We start from the raw sequence: 22635 nt of genomic DNA, 5'->3' as shown, positions 1-22635 counted from the left end.
CTGTTGCGAAGTTGGGTAGAGTATTCGTGGATTGGGAGGCAGGGCATTAGAATTTGGTGTTTATAAAATATTGGTGTTTATAAAATGCTGGGGGGAAAGCATGGCATGATCTTTTAAAAAGATTGTGCTTTTTCTATGCTTGGAGATGCCTGTGAGCAGCTTGAAAATTTGCAAGTACAGAGAGCACCCAAATTGAAACCTTTGTATCAAAAGGCCATCGCATTAGCAGGCCAAGCAGCATTTTTACCAAGACAATAGCATTTTGAATTTAGCCAATCAATTTGAACCAGGCACTTAGATACCAAAAACCTATCAAATTTGAATCTGATGGTTTTGACAACCTAGGACCAATCCAATTGTAAGAAATGGATTGATAATTAGGGGTATAAAAGAAGGGGTAAGTTGGAAAATTGGCAGAGCTAACTGCTATCTGCTGGAGATAACAGCTCTCAGCTCTTAGAGAAAGCACCATCTATTCTCAACAGTACCACAGCACTTCTAGCTGAGATTCCTGACAGAATAATTGACAGAGAAAACATTCCTGACAGAAGAATAGACAGAGAAGACACAGAACATTCCAGAAGATGTAACTTGCTGTAATTTCAAGAGACTAAATTCTATTTTGCCATATAAGTGTGAATTGTATTTATTGGAACAGCATACCATTAGAATCTTGCGTTATTCAGGAATAGTGAGTAGTTAGAATAGATTTGTTTGATTCGTTAATAGTTTAGTTAATTTGTTCAATGTTAGCATTAGATAAATAATTTGTTACTTGTTGATTGTAACGTGAGTGTCAAGGATTTATTTGATTTAACCATTAGAAGTTACTGAAAGGCAGGTTACACCCCTTTTCACACTCCTTTTAACAGATTATAGGGCGAGGTGCTCTTCTTTGGGTGTTTCGGTTTTGGTTCTCAGAGGGGGGTCAACCTCTGCTTTCTAAAACTTCCCATGTGTAGGCACTGTGTCACCTAATGGTGGCATTCACAATAAATGCAGTCAATTGAAATAGTTCAAAACTATATGCCATAAAATAAGAGATTTATGGTTTTTGCATCCTAACAGATACTGGACCCCAGGTGTGTTTAACTTTTCTCATGATTTCATCAGAACAGTGTCTTGTTAATCTATTTGGCTGGTGAGTTATTTGAATTAATTTACAAGCTGTTCTATACAACAAGCTTTTTTTTTAATCTTCAAATGTTATGGTCAGTGATGACTGCAAATATACATCAATATTACACAGAACTCTGCAATTTCTTACGAAGCTTGATGGATTCTAACTATGTATCTGGTTTTAAGTTGCCATTTTACTGTCGACTTTTACAAGCTTGCCTGAAATCTAAGGATATCAACTTCAAATGAAACTTTGGATTTTGAATATTTTTCAATGTGGCTCTTGTACAGTGAGGGGTACAATGTAAATATTTTGAAAATGGTGTAAACCTCATTTCTAATCCTACCAACCTATAATAGAAAAAGTGCTGCTTATAAATCTCCATGTTGCGTTATGTCCTTAGTCCAGCATTATGTAATATTGTACTATTTTCAGTGTTTGAATATGTACTGTTATATCGGTCATGTGGCCCAAGATATGGCAGCGCTGTGCTCTTTGGCTTTCATTCTTAAGGCTGCAATGCTGGATGATTTTCGATCTGGTTCATTACTGATGTCAAATGCGTTGATGGCAGCTCCGAGCCCAGTGGTGCCAAAGAGACCACCCATATGTGTCTGTCCCACATGGCTGCCAGGGGCAGAAACACCCAGGAAGTCAGACACCCCACCTGGAGCATGTGCATGTGCATGTGGGGACATGCAGGATGTTACCGTTTCACAGGGCACAACACAAGCTGGCACAGGAGAGGAGGCACCATTATTACCAATCCAAGATGGGTTTTGTATCTGGAAGAAAAATGAATGGATTAAATTTTAATCAACTTTTTTAGTATTCTCATACGTCTAGTTAGTTTTCCAAGTGCTTTATTTTTATACATTTTAATCACTTTTCAAAACTAATTGTTCAGTCTACTGTTAGTTTGGGTCACAGTCAATTTCCAGTATTTCCACTGCAAAGTTCCACTTACTATAAAAGTCTGTGGACACTATGCAAGTGTAAACCTCTAACAGTATTGAAAAACAAATATTGTGTACATTTTATATAACTACATTCAGATAAGGACACAATGTACCCCGAGTGAGAGACCTCTTATCGATCATTAGGAACAGCTCAGTAACATTACTTTGAGCTGGTCAAGCCTTGGAGGACCTAGCTAATGGACTGAGCCTGCAACAGAAGTTGCAAAAGCTAATGAAAGTGAAAAACTACAGTCTTATTCTCAGCAAGTTAACCATTGCAGATGCATTAGTCTTAGGATATTGATGCAAATGACCTCCACACATTCCTGGTAAGTCCATCATGTTGTGTGGTATTATCACAGTGCTAACTGGGAGTATTTCAGCAGTGATAAAGTAACACAAAGGTGAGTGTCCATGGGCCATCAACAATAGCAGAATTATATTCCATCACATTGTGAACACATGGCCCCGCATATCTTTTTAGTTCACCATTACCAAAATTCTAGGGTGTATGCCAAGCATCTGAAAATAAAGTGACAACATGCTGCATTTGCAAATCAGAACTATATGCATGCTGCTTCTACTCCTTTACTCTTTCATGAGACATGGGAGGTACTGGTGAGGCCAGCATTTATTGCCCATCCTTAACTGCCCTTGAATTGATCAGAAAGGACTGTTAGGTCAACTTCATTGCTGCAGTCTGAAATTGCATATATTCCAGATCTGGTTCTTCATCACTTGGTCAAACTCCTGGAACGTCCATACGGGCAAGGTTCTGTGGGGATATCTTCATAATGTGTAATGCAGAGGTTCAAAAAGGTAGTTGAACGCCACTTTCTCAACAGATTATTACTAATGGATCCACAAAATCTGGCCTTGCCAATGACACCCATATCCCCTTGAACAAAGAGGGACTTGCAGTGGAAGGAGGATCCAGTCAGTGTAGTCCAGTTTATTTTTATTTGTTCATGGGATGTGGACATCACTTGTTAGGCCAGCGTTTATTGCAGAGGGCAGTTAAGACTCGATCACATTGTGGTCAGGAGTCACATGTAGGCCAGATTGGTAAGGACAGCAGTTTCCTTCCTCGATGGACATTAGCGAACCAGGTAGATTTTTCCAACAACTGACAATGGTTTCATGGTCAAGATTAAACTCTTAATTCAAAAAGACGCAAGTTCAGTATAATGTAAGTGGTTAGGCGCCAAACTAAGAAGCAAAACCACAAAAAGGTGATAAACTCTGAATCACATGCAAATTGGCATAGGGCAAATCAGGTGTGGTGCAAAAACTGATAAGAGAGAAATGTGTTCTGGTTTGTATGGCACTGGCACCATTCTGGGGAAAGTGGGATCTATATCATTGGGATGTTCTCCATCTGAATTGTACAAGGGCCAGTATACTGTTGAACAATTTCTGTTTTTGGTTCAGATCTCCAGTATCCGCATGACTGTATTATCACAACAAGAAGGATGACCCAAGTTCAGGAAACCAGCATATAGGAATGAGATAGCAAAAACTGCAGATGCTGGAGTCCGAGATAACACAGTGTAGAGCTGGAGGAACACAGCTGGACAGGCAGCATCAGAGGAGCAGGAAAGTTGACATTTTGGGTCGGGAGTCTTCTTCAGAAATGGGTGGGGGTGTGGTGGGGTGAGGGAGAGGGGAGAAAGGAGCTGGGAAATAAATACAGAGGGGTAGGGATGGGGAAGGTAGGTGGGATGGTGATAGGTGAATGCAGGTACAGAGTGGTGGGGATTGGTCAGTGGGATGAGAGGATTGGTTGAACATGGGAATGAGGCCAGGGACGGAGAGATTTTAAAACTGGTGAATTCCATGTTTAAGACATTGGGCTGTAGTCTCCCAAGGCGGAATATGAGGTGCTGCTCCTCCAGTTTGTAGGTGGTCTCATTGTGACACTGGAGGAGACCCAGGATGGACATGTCACCCCAGGGAGTGGGAGGGAGAGTTAAAATGGTTGGCGACTGGAAGGTGTTGTTTGTCACACACACAGCGCAGATTCTCTACGAAACAGTCTCTGAGTCTACGCTTGCTCTCACTGATCTAGAGGAGGCCACATCGGGAGCAACGGATACAGTAGACCAAGTTGTCGGTTGTACAGGTGAACTCCTGTCTGATATGAAAGGTTTGTTTTGGACCTTGAATGGAGGTGAGGGGGGAGGTGTACCATTTTAACGCCCCCTCCCACTCCCTGGGTGACATGTCCATCCTGGGTCTCCTCCAGTGGTCACAATGACACCACCCGCAAACTGGAGGAGCAACACCTCATATTCTGCCTCAGGAGCCTACAACCGAATGGCCTAAACATGGAATTCACCAGTTTTAAAATCTCCCCACCCTCGGCCTCATCCCATGTCCAACCCTCCCTCTCATCCCTGCCTCCTTGACCTGACACAACCTTTCAATCTTCCCTCCCACCTATCTGTTCCACCCATCCCACTGACCAATCCCCACCACTCCTGCATTTACCTATCACCATCCCACCTACATTCACAGTCCCACCGCCCCTCTGTATTTATTTCCAAGCTCCCTTCCCCCTCCCCATTTCTGAAGAAGGGTCCCGACCTGAAACGTCAGCTTTCCTGCTCCTCTGAAAATGCTGGCCTGCTGTGTTCCTCCAGCTCCACACTGTATTATCATTAGCATATAGACATGATTTGTACAGAGATAAGAAATGATAAAAGCAAGACAGGATCTGTGTGAGTGTATATAGACCTCTGTCCCTAACCACATAATAATGTGAAGCATAAGCATAATTGTGGGAAATTTTAATCTACATACAACTTGGAAAAATCAGATGGCGAGTTCGTAGAATGGGATTGTTTTTACAATAACAAATTTTGGAGCCAAACAGAGAGCAGGCTATTATCAGACCTGGTATTGTGCAATGAGACAGGATTAAGTAATAAACTCAAAGTGAAGGTGGGCTTTTAGGTAGGAGCAATGATAATATGATTTAATTTTACATTCCATTTGAGAGGAGTGGGTCTGAAATTACTTCTTGAGCTTCAATAGTGGCAATTATGTGTGTATAAAAGAAGAGCTAGTTCAAGTGACCTGACAAGTTAGGTGAAAGATTTAATCAACAGAGATGCAGTGGTCAGCATTTAAGGGGATATTTAAAAAAAATCAGAGAGTAGGTACATTCTAAGGAGAAAGAAAAATTCCAAGGACAGACCCATTATCCATGTTTAAGTAGAAATGTTAACAGAGGCATCAAATTTAATTAAAAAGCATATAATTGTGCAAAGAAATGTGGCAGGTCAGAAGATTGGACAGAAAGAATAGCTAAGAACTTTAAAAGGAGGGAAAAATTACAGTACAAGAAAAGTCTACCTAGAAATATAAAAATAAGTAGTAAGATTTTTACTAAACACCATACAGAAAAGTTGACAAAGTGAGCATTGTTCCAAAAGAAAGTGAATTTGGAAAATTGATAGTGAAATATAAAGACATGGCAGATGAATTAACAAGTATTTTCCATCAGTATTCACTATAGGGGTGACAAGGAACATCCCAGAAGCAATGATAAATCAGGAAATTGAAGGGGGAAGTAACTCAGAAAAATTACAATCGAGTGAAGTGGAACTGTGGAATTTGTTAGCTGACAAATACCGGGAAGCTGACAGATTTCATCCTGGAATCATAAAAGAAGTATTTAGTGGGATTGCTAATGCATTGGTTTTGTTTCTCCAAAACTAATTAGACTCATGAACAGTCCTATTAGATTAGCAGATAGTGAATGTAACTCCTTTATTCAAAAATGATTGGAGACAGAAAGCAGGAAACTATAGCTATCATAAGAAATTATATTAAAGAAATTCTAGCAGGAAGCTTAAAATTCAAGGTAATTTGTTAAAGTCAAAATTATGTTGACATAGGGAAATCATATTTAACCAGTCTGTTCAAATTCTTTGAGGAAGTAACATGTGCTCTTGGTAAAGGAGAACTGGTTGATATACAGTATTTAGTTTCCAGAAAGTGTTAGATAAAGTTCCACATCAAAAGATTATTGCGGAAAATAAGAGTTCATGGTCTAGGAGGTAGTACATTGGCATTAATGGAAGATTGGCCAGCCAACAAGAAGCAGAGGACGTGTATCTGGATATTTTTCTAGTTAGCAAGATGTAACAAATGATGTGCCAAAGGGATCATTGCTGGGACTATTTACAATTTATATCAATGATTTGGATGAAGGGACAAAGTATAGTTGCCAAACTTGCAAGATGACACAGGTATGAAAGTAAATTTTGAAGAGGATGGAAGAGCCTAAAAAGGGACGTGATAAGTTAAGTGGATGGGCAAAGATCTGGCAACTGAACTATAATGTAAAATTATCCATTTTGGCAGAAAGAATACAAAAAAGTAAACAATGATAAATTGCAGAGCCGTGAGATTCAGAGGTGTATGGATGTCTTAGCACATGAATTGTAAAAGACTAGTATGCAGGCACAGCAAGTGATTAGGAAAACAAATGGAATGTTATAAGTTATTTTGAGGGGAATTGAATGTGAAAGTAAGGAGGCTATGCTTCAGTTATTCGAGGTACAGAAGAGACCACATCTTAAGTACTCTGTAGAGTACTAGTCACCTTATTTAAAGAAGATTGTTGGATGATTATTTGGATAGTGTGCAGGGCTATGGGGCAAAGGCAGAAGATTGGCATTTGGTAATAGAATAAGTGTAGGCATAAAGCGCCAAATGACCTCCTCCTGCAATGGAACAATTCTGTGATTCTGAAAAGAAGTGGAAACAGTTCAGAGATCTGGAATGGGTATGTTATGAGGAAAGGTTGAACAGGTTGGGCCTGTATGCACTGGAGTTTAGAAGTGAGAGGTGAATTGATTGAACCAGATGATCTTCAGAGGCTTGACTGAAAAGATGTAGAGTGGATATTTCCTCTTATGGGAGAATCTACAACTGTGTGTCACTATTTAAAAATCAGGGTTGCCAATTTAAAACAGACGAGGTAAAAAAAATATGTTGTTACAGAGTGAACCTTCGGGACTCTCTTCCTGAAAAGGCATTGAAAGCACATTTTAAAGGCAGAAATGGATAGATTCTTGCTAAGCAAGGGTTGAAATATTATTGGGGGGAAATGTGGATTTAAATTTCCAATAAAATCAGCCACGAGCTTATTAAATAGTGGAGGAAGTTTGAGGGGTCAAATGACTTATTCCAGCTCTCGCTCATACGCATAAGCAACTGATCAGGCATATTGTATTTCAAATGATTTTATTTCATGTTTTGAAAATTATTCTTAGAATCCCCACAGTGTGGAAGCAGGCCATTTGCCCACTGAGTCCATTCCAACCCTCAGAAGAGCATCCTACCCAGACCACCCCCTGCCCTATCCCTAAAGCCTTGCATTTTCCATGGCAAATTAGCACAGCCAATCCAACTAACCTGCACATCTTTGGACTGTGGGAGGAAACTGGAGCACCTGGTTGATGCTTTATGAAGAAATATAGCTTAAAGTATTAATTTAGTGACTCTATGTTAATTTTGTTTTCTGTAAAATACTTGTGACATTTCTTTTAAGAGGCAGGTTGGTTAACCAGGAGTTTCATACTTCATCATGATGTCAAGGCTTCGGAAATGGGTAAACAGTCAGCATTAGCGAATTGACTAGTAGTCTGCTCATCTCTTATAATTGTGGACAGAAATATGGGGCTGGCTAAGTCCTTCCACTCTGACCTTGTAATGCTCCTTCATTTAAACTGTAATAGATGAACCACAAGTACAATTTATTTTTTAAATGATCCTGCCACATTTTGTCTGAATTTGTTCTATGCATACAAAACTCCCAAACTGAGCGGAATATGGAAGGTTTAATCTGTAAAGTCTGGACTGGTTTTGAGAAATGGGGCCAAAATGTGAAAGAAGTTGTTCCAAAGCACTGCATCTTGTAACCTTAACAAAATGTAACCAATTTATGCAACATGGCTGCAGAACAGGATGTGGTCTTGGTGGTATATCACCAGACAAAAAAAAAGCAATATTTCGGGAATGTGGAAGAGGAGGTTCTTACAGGCTTTTGAAAGCCTTGAAAGGGTTTACATAGGAACAAGAGTAGGCCAGTTTAGCTTTGATGAGTGTTAATGCTATTCAATCAGATCATGACTGAACTTTATGACAACCTTGGTTCCCTGATTTTTAATAATCTTGTTCATAACTAATTAAAATCTACTAATTTTCCATCCTCTTAAATGTTTCACTTGAGCTCTTGTTAGCATTTATACTAGAATTCACATCAGCTTCAAATTGAAATTGTTGAGCCTCTTTTGGAAATCAATTAGGAAACTAGAAAATGTGAAGCCATAAAATTGATCAGCAACAGGACAAGTGAGTTATCATTTTCCTGGTAACTGGAACATTCTAACTATATTCTTTTGGCTATTCTGGTGCTAATCACTTTTAGGACCAATTTATGTTGTCAGACATTGTTTGATGTATTTTATTCTGATAGCACTGAGTCATTTGTTAAATGCTACAGCATGCTGCAACACATTTCCTTTTTCAGAGCATTAAAAGTGGAAGAAGCAGCAAAGGTTTACCAACTAAAAACGTTCCTGAGCCTGTAGATTCCATTTGTAAACTTACCTTTGAATAGTGTAATGAGCAAGACAGGAAGCAGTCCATCCCACCTGGCCTGTAAACAACGCTTACCCATTGCTATTCACATTCAAACTATGTCTCTACTTTTCCCATGTTCCTTTTTTTAATCATTAATTTACTTTTAACGAACGCAGCCTTTGCCTCGTTGGGCAATTATGATCAGTCTTTCCAAGGTTACTTAGCACCGTGTGCCCCTGTTTTTCTTTTATTTTCAGATGCTGGTTGTCCAGAAAGTCTGGATTTATCTGATTTGGAGTATGAAGGGGGAACTTCAGAAGTCAATAGAATTATTATAACACTTACAAAAATATTAAATGACGACATGTCGACCAGCATAGCTCAGGGTGAAGACAGTTATTAATCTAGCATTTCTCTGAAAAAAAATGGGGCCTTTGCAGGGGAGTAAAGCGCAGCCAGACAACCACGAAGGAATGCAATTTGTTTGAAGGCTTTTTTTTTGCATTCCTCGCAATTCCCCCTGCATTTGCCTTTTGTTCCTATTGTAAAATTTGACTTGAAAGAAATTAATTTTAAGTTTGCAATGTAATGGAGGGACTGACAGTTTAACAGCAGCATTTATTTGGTTGCTAGTTTACTTAGATGTAGTTTCCTTTGATACATTGGTGGCTAACTGCGGATAGTCTTGAAACCGCAGATGCTGAACAGCCGAGAAAGGCAGATGGGGCTAGGCATGCAACAATGACCGACAACAAACTTGTCAGATTTCTTTATCAGACGTTATGCACCTACGAAATAAAACGTCTCACAATAAGTTTGATTTTAGTCATGGGATTGAGTGTTGAGAAAGGAAATTGAATTGGTCAAATTGTTGTTTATTTGTTTTAAACATTTATGAGATGGTGGGATGAGCGATTAGAGGAGCACTGAAATAAACCAGCGATTTATGATCGAATGAACTAAGGAATGCGTTTTCGTTTAAAGCATTAGGTCATGCATCATTGTAAATTCGACAAGCCGTCGACTATTTTTATACTCTCGAGCAGTAAACTGTTTTACCCATAAACTACTTTACCCATATTTTCTGGAAAAGTAAACATCTTTCATAAGTTAATAGTGTTCATCATCAGTCTCAATTTAGCTCATTTCTACCACCCCTATTTCTTTCAATCTCCGCACTAAATAAACATACATACCATCAAGGTCATCAGCAGGTGTTTATTGTATTCCAATTATTTTAACCACGCTTAAACTGAAAATGTAGACGGCTTTTCTCACTTTTGATTCTTTCGGTTTATAGCTGCAGAATTTGCTAATCTCGATCTTCAGGCATCTAAGTGGGATTTGCTATTTAGATCCTTTCTCCAATTGTAGACGATGTTTCCAAAATAGCCCCTCTACACTGCACATGCTTGTCAACCCACCTGTTCCAACATATTCGATAAAATGCTTGCTACGTGAGGCGATATGACTCTTTATTCTATCTGCACCAAATCTAGCCCCGACTGTCAATCAGACCAGAGGCATCTTGAAAAGTTTAAGTATTTGCAGCTTGAGGACTGCTAACGCATTTCATTGAAGTGAAGCCTACTTTTGGATATGATATCCAAAATATAAACTCTATATCCTCATTCCGAGTCTCTTACGTTTTCTTTTACGCGTTAGACAGTTATTTAGTGGAAAAAAATGAGTAAGATTAAAGTAATATGATAAGAAAGCCTGCGCATTTGACAAAATAAAATCCTTGTGGAGTTCAGGAAACGATTTCAGATTTAGAAACACCCCGACCTACATAATCAAAAACATACGTCGTCTGTGCATTGCTGTTTTATCCTAACACCAGAGACACTGTAGTTTTAAAATCCCCAATGAAATATAGAGTCACATCTTTGTATCTTTTACCATGGTGTGAATTTATTTTCACAAAGTTGCTCCATCATTGCATTGGCTCCGCTGGTTTTCATTTTAAACTACTCATTACTCTGAATATTCAGACTGAAGTAGAAAGATGTACTTGAAGATTGGACCTGATTGTAAAATGCTGCAGTTCATTAGACAGAAAATTGCTATCATATTATCCAGGAAAATTAGATTGACAAATATCTGGATTAAAATATCCACAAATGCGCAGCTTCTCCATTATTTATCTGTTTGGCATGAAATCACTGTAGAATGTTTAGCTATTTCCGAAAGAGCCAATCTTCCAGAATATTTTAACATGATTTTGTTTTCCACAGATTAGTCCATTTGTACCACATGGGTATTTGGCAACAGCTCAATTTGCATAAAAGTTATCAACAATTTAGAAATATCAGTTCCCATTTTATGTAACTGGACAATATATTTAAGTAGAGGTTGGGCTGATTCTAGCAATAAAAGACAAGATTGTATTCAAATATACTGTATTCAGATGAATTGGTACATTTCATGATCAGTGTTGATAACAGGACAGTATATGCTAAATTTGCAGACTGCAACTGAAGCTGCAAAAGCTTTTCATTTATCAGCTGGCCAAGAGCACAACTATTTTATGTATAATTTTTCAGCTAACTTCTACCTGGCCGAAAAGTAGTTAGATTTATTGAAACTCTGTGAGTGTCCTTTTTTTTACCCAACATGTCAATTATTACCGACTTTGAAGCATGCCATTGTCATGCAGCTGGGTCCATTCCTCACCCAACGCAGCTGCAATAATTGTCTCATACATTCACACTTCACTGTGGCAACTCTAAAGACGGGAGGTTAGAATTTCACCAGAAAACTGGGTGCAAATCACAAGTTGTTTTTCTTAAGTGAAGGTGTAGTTTAATTTTCCCCCAAATTTACATTTGCAATAAAATCTTCAATGAATCAGCATAATAGAATGTAATTTTTTTCTCTTGACTTTAAAGAAAATTATATATTTAAGAACAATCAGTTTTTGCAGTTTATCAACACTGCTGAAAATGGTTTACACCAAAAAAAAACATTTCATTGTGTTTAGGCTTCCATTTGTGAGTAACATGATGTTAAATAACTGTAATTGACAAACCCTATTGTCTAGTTTCTTCAATATCCACTAGTCAATTTTAGTACATATTGTATTTTAAAATATTATGGAAAATTTTATACAATAAACTATTAGTGTCTTTCTGCTCAAAGGCAAAAAACAAGCTCAATTAATAACCTCAAAACAGTGAAAGTTTCCTGCTGTCATTATTTCAGTCTAGGGTGTGACCCGTTTTGTGGGTAACACGCCTTTCGTGAAATAGTTTTATGGCACACTAAGACAATTTAATCTGCATTAGATACAACTTGAATTTAAAATTCCCTGCTCTTTTGCACTGGTTCAGCTACCTTCACTTTTTTGTGCTGGAGATACTACTGCAATTCAGCAGAAGACCTACTCAGGGTGTGTGAGCATGCACTCTGGCAAATGGATGTGATCTCTGGGTTTGACGGACTAACTCCAGCACATTGTGGTCCAACTCTGAACTGCAGATCTCAAACTGTTTGTGAATGCAACTTTTGCAATTGGTGTCTCATAGGACGAAGGAGTTTAACATTTTGAGTTCATCAAAAATCCTTCATCGTGGAGTATTCTATCACAAAATAATAACATTAGCATGTGCTGTCCTATCATAAATCATTGTGTGAGAATTTTGATTAATTATTGTGAACAGTTTCTTAAATGTGCATTTATGCTGTTTGTTTCATGTTAATGCAAAATGGAATCAACTTTCCCTGAAAATTTGTATTGGAACCTGAACTGAGTCGGTATTATGTTCCATGTCGTTTCAATTTTAGGTCAGGCCCTGATTGCAGATTCAAATTGCATTTAAACAATGCTGGATTTTCCCGAGACCGTCTTCATCAGTGCAGCCTTTTCTGCAGTAGATGACTTATTGAAGGGTTGATCATGGGGCCAGAATGCCTGACAGTCACTCACTAAGGCATATCATTCTGTGGGGAACTCTAATGACGGTCAAAGATGGAACTTAAAGGATGCTCTGTAGGCTTTTTTTAAGGAATTTTGGTATTGACCCTGAGTCCCAGGAGAAGCTTCCCCAGGATCACTGCAGCTGGCACAAATAAATATGAAATCAGTGAGGCCGTCTCTGAAAGCAAGAACGCACCAGGGTCTGAGAGAGCAAGGAGTGGACACCCTGAACCAGCAATCCATCCAAAATTCAATCATCTGTGCTATCCTGTCCTAATGTAGCAAAATCTTCCTGGCATAGATCAGCCTTAACTTTCAACTATGTATCTACTGCAGCCCAACCAAATGCTTCCCGCCCACCTCAGACAAAGAATATGGTCACCTTCGCCCTGTAGAATGAGCAAAATTAAATAATTCAAGCACATGGCCTACGTTTTAATCAAATTATTTCAAAGAAAACTGCAGGGAGTACAATTGAGACATTCTGATGAATCAGCTTCTACTGTATGGTCCTACTCTTGTCGAAAATAACTTTTTTTATTCATGCATGGAATGTGGTTAAGCCAGCATTTGTTGCCTATCTCTAATTACCTCTTGACCTGAGTGGCTTGCTCGGTCATCTCAGAGGGTAGTAGGTGTCTGATGTTACACGTAGGTCAGACCAGGTAAGGGCAGCAGATTTCCTTCCCCAAAGAGCCTCAGCAAACCATATGGGTTACAGTTGCAACAATGGTTGCCATCAGTTCAGTGTTAATTTTGTTTTGAAATTCAATTTTCACCATTTGCCATGACAGGATTTGAACACATATCCAGAGGATTACTAGCCCAGTGACACTTACCACTAATCCACCACCTCCCTTTAGCTGATACTGAACTGTGACATTCGTGCAAGTGCTTCCACTTTGCACCAAAAATACATCCTTAATTCTGAGTTGCAACATACCATTGGCAAAATGAGGCTGCGAGACTCCTTGCAAGCCATAGTCTTGTACTGCTTAACCTCGATAACATATAGCATAAACTGATGCACAATGCAAATTGGCATTGTAAGGGTTCATTAACTGTCCAAATTCAATATTGGTATGAAGCAAATTTATCTTTGTACTGACTATATAGTTGTGAAGTGCAAATCATGTTCAAATGTCAAATGACATCAAACTAGGTAGGTAAGTAAATTGCTAGGAAAGAGTAGAGAGTCTGCAAAGTGATATAGATAGAGTGAGTAAGTGGGCAAAGAATTGTTAGATGGAGTATAATGTGGGAAGATGTGAACTTGGCCACTTTGGCAGGAACAGAAAGACAGTGTATTTTTTATCTGGAGAGAGATTGCAGAACTCTGAGATATAGCGGAATCTGTGATTCATGTGCCAGGACACCTGACATTAGTATCCAGGTAAAGCAAGTGATTAAATAAATCAAATGGACTGTTGATTTTTCTTGCAAGGGGAGCAGAAGATATAAATGTAGTAATGTTTTACTGCAGCTGTGCAGGACATTGTGAGACTGCATCTGGAGTTCTGTGTACAATTTAGTCTTCTTATTTGATAAAAGAAATGAATTCACTTAATTCATTTTTAGGATGAGGGGATGATTTAATGAGGAAACATTGGATAGACTAAGCCTGTATTCATTGGAGTTTAGAAAACTGAGTGGTGACCTATTAAAAATTATAAAATCTAGACAAAACTTGATTGAGTGGATACTGGGAGGATGTATCCTCTTGTGGAGGAGACTAAAACTTTGGAACCAGTTTAAGAATGAAGAGTTTCATTTTAAAGACAGAGCTGAGGAGAATTTTTGTCCTTTTGAACAGTTCTTTTCCCTATGAAATTCTCTTCCCCAGAAAGTTGTGGTGGCTGTGTTGTTAAATTTATTCAAAGCAGGATTAGATAGATTTTTGATTGACAAAGGAGTTAAGGGCTATGGGAGAGCAGACAGAACAGTGGAGTGAGACCTCAATCAGATCAACCATGATCTTATTGAATAGCAAAGCAGGCTTGAAGGAATGAGTGGTTTCATCCTGCTCCTAAGTTTTACTTTCCTAATTTAGAAAGACACCAAAGTAGAATCTAGTTTCATTCTATTTTGTTCTTATGTCTGATGAGACTCGACATTTTGGCTTCCAATAAGCTGGAGCTGCTGCATTGGTCTAAAGAAAACCCACTTTTTTTGGTGATAGTACATTCTTTAAATACAAGAGGCCAGCAACTAGAAATACACTGAGATTCGTTGAGGGGGGGATAGTTTTGCACCACCCCAGTTTGACACCCTACAAATTGGGAAAAGTGTATTTCATCATAGCTGTCGATTCAGCACAATACAATAATGCTTTTTAATGTTGCAGTGAGTTTAATCAGAGACTGAATTTAGTGTGTGGGCTTGACCAGTTATCACTGGATAAAAAGAGTGAAAACTCCCAGAAAAAGTAATTCTTTTAGAGCAAGTTGTAGTTGACATCTAATTTTTTTGCAGTTTAGCATTAATTCTAGTAGTACAGGCTTTGCATTATTAGATTTGCAGAGCGACAATTTTCCATTAATCCAATGCAGCGTCGATTCTGTTTGACAAAGTTGTTGGGGCCATTTGGGCCTCTCAGATAGTTTTGTAAACATATCTGATCTTAACTTAAATGTTAACAGAGCATTTACTCTTGACATTTAAATTCCAAACTTTTGGGAGACTTTTGTGTTCCCAGGACTTCTCTAAATAGGAATTTCAACAGGGCATAAGTCAAGCAAGGTTCTGATTGGAAGCTGAACCTCAGCTATTAATTCAAGACTGGGAGCTACAATATAAAGGGACACATTCAGTTATAATATACTGAACAAATGTCATTCAAAATAAACTTGTTCCAGCCATGTATTACCAAGTTTGTTGCTGATTCATTCAAAAATTCTGTGACATTGCCACAAGTTCTTGAATAATCCTATGATGTCTTAGGATAAGTGCCTACCTGGATTTCTACATTTCACAATATTTATTTTTGCAAATAAATTTTACTGCATGCCCTAAGAGTAAAACTTACTTCATAACTTTATTAAAATACCAGCTTGCAATTATGAAAACTTGGACAATGCAGGCATATTGATTGTTGGGAATCATAGTCCACACTAACACTTCCATTGCCTGGTTTTGTCAATCATTCTCCTGAATGGAATTGTGGCATATGAGGTTCGATGCCCCAATGTTCAAAAACAGTGAGGGGGCATTTTTTAAGAAGAAATGCTCAGCAGTATTCACATAAGTTTGGGAAATCTAAGCCTTTCTTCAAAGGTTGAGCCATCAGTTATACTACACTAGATACTGTGTCTGGCTTTAAAGCTGAAATGTTTTTGCAGAAACACAAGAACTGAGGGTTCGGCATGCAGACACATTGTACAAAATGAACTGGGATCTGTTTTTCTTTTAACTTCGTGCCAATATGAATAGTGCCCATTTCTACAAAGATCACTGAGTCAGACGCTGAAGCTACTTTCCAATCCAGCTATGTTTGAGGTTAATGTGATGTCATTACAGTACTGCATGTTGTAATGACATTTCAGTCCAGACCCTTAATACCCAAGGACTGGATCTACACCATGCAAAGAAATTCAGATTTCTCCTCATCAACCTCCCAGCTGCTGCCAATCATTTCACTTTCATGCTAAACTTTGGGTAAGGCCACATGGAAGTTGCTGCCTAACATGTTCCATTCTGTATTTGGCTTAGGGCGTGGGACCACCTGGCCTATATTAATTCAGCTTCACATTAGTATCTGCACAACCACAAACTGTTAACCATTAAAGTCCTCTCAGTTCTTCTCTAATCTTAAGTATTTCTCTGGCAGTTCAATGCTGATGACCATATGTCCGCACATGCATTCAACCAGCAAGCTTAAAGCACTTCAGTTCAGACAAGACAGGAGTTGAGGGGTGCAGCAGTGGTGAATTTGAAAGTCTGGTATTGTTTACCTTGGCAGAGAGAAGACTCCCGAGACATGTTTAAGCGTTCATCATCCTTGCGGGGGGAAATAGATAACTTGAACCCTAAGAATATGTTGGAGATTTCTACTCCAGATCGTTGTGAGGGCAGGAAGGTAGAGAGTGGAGCTGGGGGTGGGTTATGGTGGGGGCTGGGGGGGCTCTACTGGCAGGAGCTTAGGAGGAAAGATGTGCCCATGAATTTAACTATTTCATGCATAGGGTACTTCAAATTTACCTCCATAACTTCATGAACAGATAACGTGGAAGAGTAGTGAATATGTTTGAAGGAAGGTGACTGAGCACAGTGGTTTTAGAGTTTTCCAGCGACAGTCTGTTTTACATTTTATTCGAGCATGGAAAAGAATGCAGTGCAAAATGTAAAAAAGGCCACTTCCGCATTATCACTAGTTTTATTTTATCAACTAAAACTACCTCAATTATTCTGATGATAGTATTGTAAATCCATGAAAATGTCAGTTAACTATTTTTGTATCAGGGTTAAGAATTGGATTTAGAATGTAAACGTAAGAGAATTTGTATCTTAGAATATGAACATAAGAAGTCTGAACGTTATTGTTACTCTCTCACATGGAGTATGAGGACAAGTTGAATAGGTTAGGATTGTATCCATTGAAGTTCAGAAGAATGAAAGGGAATCACATAGAAACCTATAAACTTCTAACAGGACTGCACAGGGTAGATGAAAGAAGGATGTTCCCAATGGTGGAGGAATCCTGAACAAGGAGTCACAGTCTCAGAATATGGGGTAAACCATTTAGGATTGAGATGAGGAGAAATTTCTTCACCCAGAGAGTGGTGAGCCTGTGGAATTTGTACCCATGGAAAGCAATTGAGGACAAAACATTGTGTGATTTTAAGAAGGAGTTGGATATAGCACTTGGGGCTAAAGGGGTCAAAGAATATAGGGCAAAGCAACCACAGGCTGTTGAGTTGGATAATCATCTATGATCATAATGAATGGTAGACCAGGCTCAAAGGGCTGAATGGACCACTCCTGTTCCTATTTTCTGTGTTTCTACGAGTACCACACAGTTTTGATCTCCTCATCTAAGGAGAGATGTGCTTGACTTGTAAGTGGTGCAGTGAAAGCTTACTAGATTAATTTTGGCGGATGAGAGAAATTTCCTGTGATGAAAGGTTGGGCAGAACAGGCCTATACTCCCTGGAAATTAGATGAGAGGCGATCTGTTCGAAACCTAATTTTACCAGGGTTTGACAGAATAGGAGCAAAACTTGAAGAGTTTGGAAACTATGACTAGGAGGCGTTGTGTCAAAATAAGTTGATTATTTAAACCAAAGTGAAGGAGAAATTAAACCAAGAACTGCAGATGCTAGAAATCTGAAACAAAAGCCGAAATTGTAGGAGAAACACAACAGCTCGTAAAGCATCTGTGGAAGAAGACAGAAATGTCTGCACTTCCCTGATTTTCCCCTAATTTTTCTCCAATCTCCCTTCATTTCTTCTCTGAGCTCACCTTGTATAAAAGGACCTGCTCCTGTTCCCTCAATCTAATTCAGACTAAATTGCTGAACATCCAAATTCCCTCCCTGGCTCCCATGTTTCCTAATACAGTCCTCTCCTCTAAAGTATTATTCACCTCCGTTCCTTTAAATCTGCTTTCATCCCCCCATCTCCTCAACAAGAAAGATCAAATAAACCTTCCAACCTTGCAAACAGTCGCCCCAACTCTAACCTCCCTTTCCTCTCAAATCCTGGAACATGTTGTCACCTCCCAAACACATGCCCATCTCTACAGCTCCATGGTTTAACCCTTCATCAGGCTTCGGGCTCTACAGTCATACCAAAACAGCTCTCACCAAAGTCACAAATGACAATCTATGTGACAGTGGTGAAGTAAATGCTCACTCTCACTCTTTTCGGAATGTCTGAAGCTTTTCATGGGGTTGAACATGTCATTTTCCTCCATTGTTTGCCCATTTCATGCAGCAGGGTGGGATTCTGCTCACCAGGCTTCATTCTTATCGATCCAAAGACAGAGAATCACCAAAAATGGCTTCCTGCTCAGGATCTTGTGCTGCAATGGTAATGTTACTGAGCTAGTAATCCAGAACATAAGTCCAATGTGCTAGTGTCGTGAGTTTGAATCCTACTGTAGTAAATGATGAAATTTGAATTCTGGTTTAAAAAAATTTGGAATTAAAAGCTCGTATTACGGCAGCCATGTAAACCAATGTTGATTGTGGTAAAAACCTATCTGGTTCACTAATTGCCCTTTATGGAAGAAAATCTGCTGCCTTTACCTGGTGTGGATGAACTATAACCAATATCTGCATCACCGACTAGACCAGCATTTATTGCTCATACCTAATTGCCCAGAGGGCAATTAAGAGACAAAACATTGCTGTGGGTCTGAAGTCACATGTAGGCCAGGCCAGATAGGGATGGCAGTTTCCTTCCATAAACAGCATTAGTGAATTAGATGTATTTTTTTTTCTGAGAATCAACAATATTTTCATGGTTATTAGTAGACTCTTAATTCCAATGTATTTTATTAAGTTCAAACATCACCATCTGCCATGGCAGGATTTGAACCCAGGTCCCCAGAACATTAGCTGGTCTCTGGGTTAATAGTGCAATAACAATACCAATGTAGCTGACTCCTAACTGCCCTCTGGCCAATTAGGATGGGAAATAAATGCTGGCCTAGCCAATGACACTAACATGCCATGAATGAATTTGTAAGATATCACTGACTGCTCAGACATACAGCCCCTTGGTGATGTCATCCAAAATATGTTCATCACCATACCTGTGCTGCCAAAGGCCAGCATAGGCCACCAGCACCTCTCTTGACCCCTCAACCATGCTGGATAAACAAAAATTCAATATAATGTTGAGAAAACAGAAACATTGTCATTGCTCCAACAACAAATGTGATTCCCTCACCAACTCCATCATTCTCACTGGCAACTGTCAGAGGCTGAATCCAATTATTCCAATCTTGGTGTCACATTTGACCAGGAGATAAGATTCTGATCACATATCACATATATTTACAATATCACCCAACTCAGTAAATCTGAGGTCATCCAATATTCATTAAAAACTGAGAGAACTGTAGATTCTGTAAATCAGAAACATGAACAGAAATTGCTGGAAAAGCTCAGCAGGTCTGGCAGCATCTATGGAGAGAAATCAGAGTTAATGTTTTGGGTTGAATGATGCTGCCAGACCTGCTGAGCTTTTTCAGCAATTTCTGTTTGTGTCATCTAATATTCTGCTCCCCATGTTTTAACTTGTACCAAGTTCTGTTCACCTATTATCTCTGTTAACCTAGAATAGCTGGTGGTTCTGTAATGTGTCCATTTTAAAATTCTCATCCTTGTTTTCAAATCCTTCTGATAACGCTTGCCTCTTCCCAGTGGAGTTTAAGAGTCAGCCACATTGCTGTGGATCTGCAGTCACATGTAGGTCAGACTAGTAAAGATGACAGAGTTCCTTCCCCGCAGGATATTAGTGAACCAGATGGGTTTTTACAACAAGTGACAGTCCTTACATGGTTGACATTAGACTAAAATGTTTTAATTCCAGATTTTTATTGAATTCAAATTTCACCATCGGCCAAGGTGTGATGCAAGCCCATAGATATACACCACTTCTTAAAACCCACCTCTTTGATGAAGCTTTTACATCAGCCACCCTAATATTACCTCATGTGTTTCGTTTACAACTTTATTTTTTAATGCTCCTGTTTAGAATGTTTTATAAGCACCAGTTGTTGTTATTCACAGACGCTGCTCCAGATGAATGATTGTTTGATGCCGACTGGTTGTCAGAGATAGAACTGTCCATCTCCCAACACCGGCATTACTCCCTATTCCGTAAGTTCAAAATTTACACTGAACTGTAATTTTAACATATTCCTGCTAACTTCCTTCCCCAGTTCTGTGAAGATGCTACAATTTTTCAACTTCCATCTTATGCTGGTGTTGAATGTTGAAGTCCTGCTGGCTGCAGTTATAATATCAGCTGCATCTGTATTTAACTTTCAAACCAATGCAGAGTCGAACAATGGCAATCCTGTAACATTTCACAAAATCGAGGTGCCTTATGAAATATGAAGTTGGACACATTCCCTAAATCACTTCAACAAAATAGCACAGAACATCATTGATGTGGTTGTCTCCAGGCAGCTCAGTGTGTACTGTATGCTTTGAACTGGTCACAGGTTATTCAGAAACTCCTTTCCAACAGCAGATGTGGTGCCTACCTGTGCATAGTTCTCCCTGGTTAAAATGGGTAATTCATAGGCAGTGGAGAAATGACTGCGGACTTGCTGCATCTGTCCAAAGCGTTCTCGTTTCCTCCACTTAGCTCTCCTGTTCTGAAACCAAACCTAAAACCAAGGGAACGAGAGGATGTAAGTTATTTCCTTTTTCTGCGGGACACCTTTTGAATGGGAGATGACAAATACTCCAATCCCAAGACATTTTCCCCACATTACACCTCTGACTTGAGAAATTGCTGGTAGAACTTATTTTGGACCCGAATTTTCTAACTTTAATTTGAAGTTTTAGCTCTTTCGTTTAAGCGCAACAAGCTGAAAATATACTTTTAATAATTAGAAGGTTGATTTGCAAATCTGAACTTAGTTGCCCAGAGGTGCCGCAGTTGAATCTGCACGTACAACAGAATACACAATTTTTTTCAAAGTTAGATGAATAAATCTTCAAAGGTGCAGTATTTTTACATTACCCATTAATAATGTAAAATACTGATTTCACTGCTCCAAAATAATTTTCAAATGGGCAACTGTATATTAAATCTGAATAGATAAATGCACTCTGAAAAGTCAGTAGGCTGAATTGCCATTGTGAATTCATTAGCTTCTCACAGTTTATTTTCCCTCATATTAACCTATTCAAATGTGTTATGACACACCTCCATGGCATGTGAAACTTGAGCAGGCACCTCCTGTACCAGACCAGTCCTCCTTCCTAAACGAGCTGAACACCTAGAGCCCAAATCTTTAAATTGCAAACAAATACGCATTTGAATTTGCTCCACTGAGTTTATTGTCTGTAATAGGGTTCTAACTCATCTGCAGGCCCTTCCTTTTTAAAAAATTATTAACGTAGTTTTCTAATCAACCTGTTGAAATATGTTATTACACACCTTGGGAGCAAAAGGGAGTTGAAGCCAGGCCTCCCAGTCCAGGGGAAGGGATGCTACATTTGCGCCACAACAGCCCCTTCAACTGAGTTTGTGAAGAGATAATCGGAAACCAATCATGACTGATACTGGTTAAGTGTAAAATCGATACCAGTTGAAGTTTCTTAACTGCCTGATGATTTTGCTTCGCACTTAAATGAGAAACATGTTGCTGTTATTGTACCAAACGGCCGCAGTGCCTCGCGCGGTGCCTTTTCTTTCCGCGGACTCTCTCCATCGCTTCATCTCCCCGCTTCCCCTCAGTATGAAACAGGACTGGAGATGACAAGATAACGCTGCTAATGAGATTGTCTCGGGAAAGGATCCATTTTAGGACCAGAATAAAGACAAGACAAATGCAATGTTTGAGTGAGTTTTGCTGTGAATGTTGAAACCCGGATCGCAAGGCCACATTTCTCGGGTGGGGAAGACGGGCGGTAGTAGGGGGCCAGTTTAGGAACTGCTTGTATGTGTGACTGAACAAGCTCAGCTGCAGTGAGTAAACTCTGGTAATATAACAGGGTGAGGAGACACTCTGGGGGGAGCTGTAACCTGGGACAATGCACTCTGCTTGTGTCTAAGCTGCCCCTTCACCGTTTAAACGTTACAACTCCAGTGAGCAGCCTCCTGTGGGCAGTTTGGAAACCTTTCCAGTCAACATCCCGTCCCGTTACCATGAACTGTTCAAATCCTGACTTTCTGTACCCCTGGAGTTATTCCAGTTTGGAGTCACTGCGTTTATCCTGTTCCAAAACCAAAACGAGAAAACAAGAAAGGCTCCTGCTTATTTCTGGGGCTCGTTTTGTTTTAATATTAACAGTGGCGAAGCCTTCCTGAATGTTTGTTTTGATATGACAGGATGGTACAGCAGCGTGTGTGTTGTT

At 39.2% G+C, this 22635-nt stretch overlaps 1 protein-coding gene across 1 annotated transcript in view; it reads right to left on the bottom strand.

Annotated features, from left to right (window-relative positions):
• Positions 1–853: 853 nt before the first annotated feature.
• The window catches only part of alx4a (ALX homeobox 4a), a 44732-nt gene continuing 22950 nt past the window's right edge, over positions 854–22635 (bottom strand). Inside the window, exons 3-4 of the mRNA XM_020510164.2 lie at positions 20811–20936; positions 854–1905 (exon numbers count right to left, since the gene is read on the bottom strand). Coding sequence (XP_020365753.1) covers positions 1582–1905; positions 20811–20936 — 450 coding nt within the window. The 3' untranslated portion in view covers positions 854–1581. The remainder of the gene's footprint in view (positions 1906–20810; positions 20937–22635) is intronic.

The sequence above is a fragment of the Rhincodon typus genome, chromosome 17 (genome assembly GCF_021869965.1).
Source record: "Rhincodon typus isolate 14 chromosome 17, sRhiTyp1.1, whole genome shotgun sequence".
In the NCBI taxonomy this organism is placed as follows: domain Eukaryota; kingdom Metazoa; phylum Chordata; class Chondrichthyes; order Orectolobiformes; family Rhincodontidae; genus Rhincodon; species Rhincodon typus.
This window is presented reverse-complemented; position numbering and strand designations above follow the sequence as displayed.